This window comes from Macrobrachium rosenbergii, chromosome 24, assembly GCF_040412425.1.
Source record: "Macrobrachium rosenbergii isolate ZJJX-2024 chromosome 24, ASM4041242v1, whole genome shotgun sequence".
NCBI lineage: Eukaryota > Metazoa > Arthropoda > Malacostraca > Decapoda > Palaemonidae > Macrobrachium > Macrobrachium rosenbergii.
The window spans coordinates 5873647-5879546 of record NC_089764.1 but is presented as its reverse complement, the minus strand read 5'-3'; the positions used below and the strand labels follow the sequence as shown (position 1 = coordinate 5879546).

The window sequence follows — 5900 nt, the reverse complement described above, 5'->3', positions numbered from 1 at the left end:
ATTTACCAAACAAAGTTATTTAAACATATGATTTCTTACTTTAAACTGTATTCTAAAGATATCCAAACACTGATCACCTAAAAGATTACTGAAATGGAAGAAAAAATGCTATGATACGGAATTGTTTCAATATATATCAAAAATACATATTTTTGACCATAACATTTTCACTTAACATATACAATTAAAAAGGTACTAAACAATAATTTGTTTTAACGTAACATAAGAAAACGTAAAATATATACTATCATATAATGAAATGTATGAAATATCACATATACTATGTAGATAGTAAAGAATACAAAGCTGTGTTTTCTCATTTTCTGTCTTGAGAAAGTGATGTTCTTATCAGCTCTGCCAAAACTTGATAGCCATTTCTGTACTGGTCTTCTCTGCCGATGCCATTTTCCCTGTCTTCTTCACTTTGGATACCATCGTTCAAGAAGGCTGAATTTTCAATATAAACTTTGTAGAAGATAGCAGTAGCCATAATGATATGGTAGCATCTGGTTGGGTTAAACATCAGGCATCCTCCGGATTTAAGGAGACAGCGAAACCTCATTTTCCAAACACCAATTCTACGTTCACTAGTACTTGTTTTTTTCTGACTTCGGTTATACTTATGTTCACCAGGTGTTTGCGGGTTGGAAAGTGGAGTTAATAACCACGGAGAGCATGTGTATCCACTGTCTCCTAGTAACCATCCTTCGCCGATACCTCCGGTCTCACAATCATCATTCAATTTGCTCGTTCCAAATAAGAGAGGCATGGGTACTCCCGGGCCACTTCGCTACAACATTTGTTGCCTTTAAGTCGGTATTGTTGATAATTTGGATATTCACAGCATGGTATCCTTTATGTGATACAAATAGCAGTTCATCTTCACTCAGCACACAAGTTCCGTCAATTGACCCAAGAACATTTTGGGAACTGTGCTATGTGGTAAATTTTTACAACAGTTCCAACTCCATTTTTCTAAAGTAATTATGTATTTTCATGTGTGTTTTAATGTGTTCTGAATGGTTATGATAGTAATACATAGGCGAAATGAGTTGTTTTTGAGTTACTAGCCTATACACCCCTACTACATCCAACAAGGTTGGGGACCCTTTGGGAATGCAGGGTTTTGGGTGGGGTAAATCACCATCGACACAAAATAGCATTTGAATTAATGAATAAAATGAGGTAAATCATAGCATACCTAGCAAGCCATAGTCAGGCAACGTAGGCTAGTGTAATGTAGCCTAACATCCCTTAGCCGCAAGGGGGTGGCGGAATGGCACTCCACGCCTTATCCGCATTTATAAAGATTCTTGGCAAGCTCGTCTATACTGGCAAGAGGTAATGTTGTGCTGCGCGTGCTAGCCACAGGGGTTACAGGAGGTAAATCATGTTACAATAGTATTTTAAAAACAATTATATATTTACCTTAATTGGATGGACACAAACGTTTTGATGGGTTATATCCAGAACAAGATGGTTGTGGTTCATCTACAGTGTCATCGTCGTCGTCATCAGAAAATGATTCCCTAGGTGGTGATGGTGGCTGAGTGTCACTTAAAGGTGGATATAATTTAGCAGCTTCAAGTAAAAATTGGTGTAAAACTGAACTGTACTGCTGCAGGTAACACTCCATGTTGTCTTAAAAAATCAATGCATCGTGTTTCATTTTCAAAGAAATCGTGAATTAAGTGAAAATAATCAAAGTTACAAGACAAACACAGACTGGGCATAGCCTCACTCTATGACAGACTTGAGCCAAATGACACACGGAAATGTCTGACACCTGTAAGATTTTCACCAGGTCAATTTTAAGGGGGAAAAAATTTGCATCAGAACCACAATGCAGTTCTAAACAAAAACAAACTCGCATCAGAGTACAAACTGTGTCCATGTTAAATTAAACAAAACACTTAGAAATTTTTTGAGGATGGGGATTATACAAACATTCATATCTCGGATATGGTGAATTTCCCCAAAAAGTGTTCAGAGACAAAGTTTAATTATTTTTTATGCAAAATGCATCTATAATACCATAATTATTATAGGATGAGTTGGAACTATTGTAAAATAATACCTGCTATTTCATAAAAAGGTTTTGTTTGTCGTTTTTCTGCAGCACTCATCGGGAATTTTATAAACGATTTTGCATGCTTAAACAGACAGGATGACACTGTGCGAACACATCTCGAGGCTGAGATCTTTGATAGGCCTGCATATCACCACACACAGACAAAAAGTTGCCAGTTGCATAGTATCTTGGTGCAGTATCAGTTGTAATGATGCACTCACTGATTGAGATCCCCATGTTGGTGGCGAAACATCATCCTTCAGTTAATCACAGTGTGTAGCCCATATACTTCTGTCTAATCTATACTGTAAGCGAATGCCGTCATCTTCATATGAATCATGACGATTAGTTCTGTCTCTGAGTATGCGATGCACACGGTGTTGTTTAGATCGTTCCTTATTTTTCACAAAAACATACAACGCCATATTCAGAGCGACCACATTCAGAGTGCGCACGTAAAGGATCAGTTAACGAATGCTTAAAGGTTGGTCAGAGCAACCCTTAACCATAATAATTAAAATGACAATTAACGCATGCTTAAAATCTAAGGTGTGCGGTGAGTGACACTACCAAAATTTAAGTACTGGTTGACAACCATCTTTGTCTAAGAACTGCTTAACGACCGCTTCGAGTTACGCGCCCCTGCTGGATAACATTGTTTGATATTCATTTTAGATGCCGATGAAGTCTATTGCTGATTACTAAAAGGTCTGTCACATCCATGGTCTGTTAAGTTATAATTTACCGCTTTTATTCCCTTTTAGAAAACAATTTGCACAATCTTTTGCAAAATTGAACGGACAAAAGGCAATAAAACCGTCTTAATTTTTTTTTTTCTGAATCCTCTAAATTTCGGTACCCTTGGCATTCAGTTTCATAAATCCAGTGCATTAATGCCCAGGTATTTTCTTTAGAACTAATAAAATTTGACAAATTCAGTGATAAACGATCAAATTCAAAATGTCTGAAACACACGATAAAGGAAAAAATAATGAACGAACTTCATGAAATTATCTCCAGATAGTATAATCAAGTGCGCATATATGTGCGAATTCCATTTAAAAAAATGAGAAAGTTATGTATTTGTATATGGAAGGTAACTGGTGGGTAAAGGAATGGCAACCGCTATACTTTAAATGTTATTAATCAGTCAGTCCACTAATGAATGAAAATTCGATAACTGGTCGTTCACTACGATAAAGTATAAGTGACTGTACAAACCAAAAATGGAAATGAGAACTATGAAAGGACTCATGAATGAATTTTACACTTAGAGTGTAAAGGACTAATGAAAGCCTCCTGTTTGAGTGGCCGCATAAATGAGTATCCATGCAGGGGGCTTATAGAATTAACTAAGAAAGCTGTAAACAAATGCTGATGCATAACTAACCTAAAGAAAGTTCGAAAAGGGAGGACATTTGAATATATGAAGCATTAACACTACATTACAGTTAGTGACCAAATAAAGCAAGGAATTACGAAAGCTATGTATTTGATTGAAAGACAATTAAAGGCAATTCATTTGATCCTGTAACAATTACTAGCGCTCTGATGTTACTCCCGAGGTAATAATATGTCATCCTATGCATTACTTTAGAACTAATGAAACGTAAACATGAATATATGTTGAAGTTCACTCTGCAGACTATTGAGGCTTATTAAACTTATTTTTGAGGCTTATCTATTAAGTTTACAAGATTATCTGATTAGATACTCTTGTTAGCTCAGTAACTGCTTAGATACTGAGAATCACATTCACAATTCATGGTTTGCTTAAAAAACAATTCGTCCCCTTTCTGATAAATGATTTTTCACGAAGCTAAAACACTTTCTGTTTTAATTCACCCTCAGAATTATACGAAATCCTTAGCAATGATTCCAGTTTTCTTTTCATCCTAAACTCTGCTCTCTTAAATAATATCTTCTTCACAATAATAAAGAAAATAGTCAAATATATTAAAATGAATAACAGAAAGTAAAATCTAAGACAAGTTTTCAGAAACTCTCGCCATTCCTGTACGCACTGACATGTTCGATTTCGTGGGAGAAATAATTCAATTAGTGAGGCATTACTTCGTAACAAGGGTCACACTGATAACATAATTGGCAGACAAAGACATAATTGAGCATTCGTTGTCTGACTACGTTTAACTTATTCAGTTCTCTGGGGAAGTTTTTACTTCACCTTAATATTTCAATAAGAATCAAGCTAAGATAATCCTTTTCGAATAAGACGAAGATTAGTCTCATTTAATATCAGAGTATATTCAGTTGAGAAAACCTTTCGGAGAAGATGAACATTATTGGAAATGTCTTCATTCAATATATCAGCTGAATTTTAAAAGATAAAAAAAAAAAAATCTTTTGTTCCTTCCTGTAACCATTATGAGTGTAGCGACACATGTTTTGGTGTCCATTCAGCTTTTAAAAATAATCAAGTCCGAGCGATGTTAAAAATTCTAACATGTTTCTCTAATAAAGGAAAAGAATACACACACACACACACACACACACACAAATCACACACACATAAATATGTGTGGATATAATTTATAACAAAAGATATGTATGTATGTATGTATGCATGTATGTCTGTTTTCATATTCAGTATTCACTAGCAAGTATAATGGTTAGCAGAAAGGAAATTGGTTGTGGTGCTTTTGGAATATACTGTGGAATGGTACATTACAGAATGGAAAAAATTGATGGGGTATTCCGATGCAGAAACTCTTGTTATTTCTACCCTTGCTACTATTTGATCCATGATTGAGGTTTGGACAGTTTAAAAGGAATTAGCTTGTAACTAATGATTTTTTGAACGTGCTGAGGTAACCTAATATGTTGAAAAATAAAAAAAAAAGAATATATTTTCTCTGCCAAATAATAATTTAATATTTTTTGCTGCCAAAAGGCACTACTGTTAAAACACATGCAAAATCATCAAACATAAAAGCCATGAGTGATGAAATCAATGAATTCCGTATTAAGGCTTCAATAACTCTAAGCTACATAATTATGGCTGGTTGGTAACCTAAGATTTACTTTTCTTTACGACGTTGAGGAAAAGGAGTTATCAGTCTTATCCAGCAGTCAGGATCAGACCCTATACTTCTTTTAAACGATGCTTAAAATAAAACTTTTTGGATTGGCCACAATTAGGTAGACTCTATTATCTTAGTTCTCAGTTTATCGCTTGATTAAACTTTGTTCTAATAAGTGCGGCCGGAAAAACCATTGCTTTTTCCGTCTTACCCACATATTTATATCAGTCAGCTGAATTCGTACTAGCTAGCCAAAAGGGTTTTCTGTAGAGCAGTGGCAGCTGCTTTATTTACACACACTCATATACACACATGTATATATATATATATATATATATATATATATATATATATATATATATATATATATATATATATATATATATATATATATATATATATATATATATATATATATATATATATATATATATATATATATATATATATATATATATATATGTATATATATTTATATATATATATATATATATATATATATATATATATATATATATATATATATATATATATATATATATATATATATATATATATATATATATATATATATATATATATATATATATATATATATATATATATATATATATATATATATATATATATATATATATATATATATATATATATATATATATATATATATATATATATATATATATATATATATATATATATATATATATATATATATATATATATATATATATATATATATATATATATATATATATATATATATATATATATATATATATATATAT

The 5900-nt window shown here is 32.3% G+C and overlaps 1 protein-coding gene across 1 annotated transcript; it reads right to left on the bottom strand.

Moving 5' to 3' along the window:
• Window positions 1–316: 316 nt before the first annotated feature.
• On the bottom strand, window positions 317–769 carry LOC136851768 (putative nuclease HARBI1). The gene has a single exon (XM_067126082.1). It carries the CDS (start codon window positions 767–769, stop codon window positions 317–319), a length of 453 nt encoding a protein of 150 aa, XP_066982183.1.
• Window positions 770–5900: the final 5131 nt, after the last annotated feature.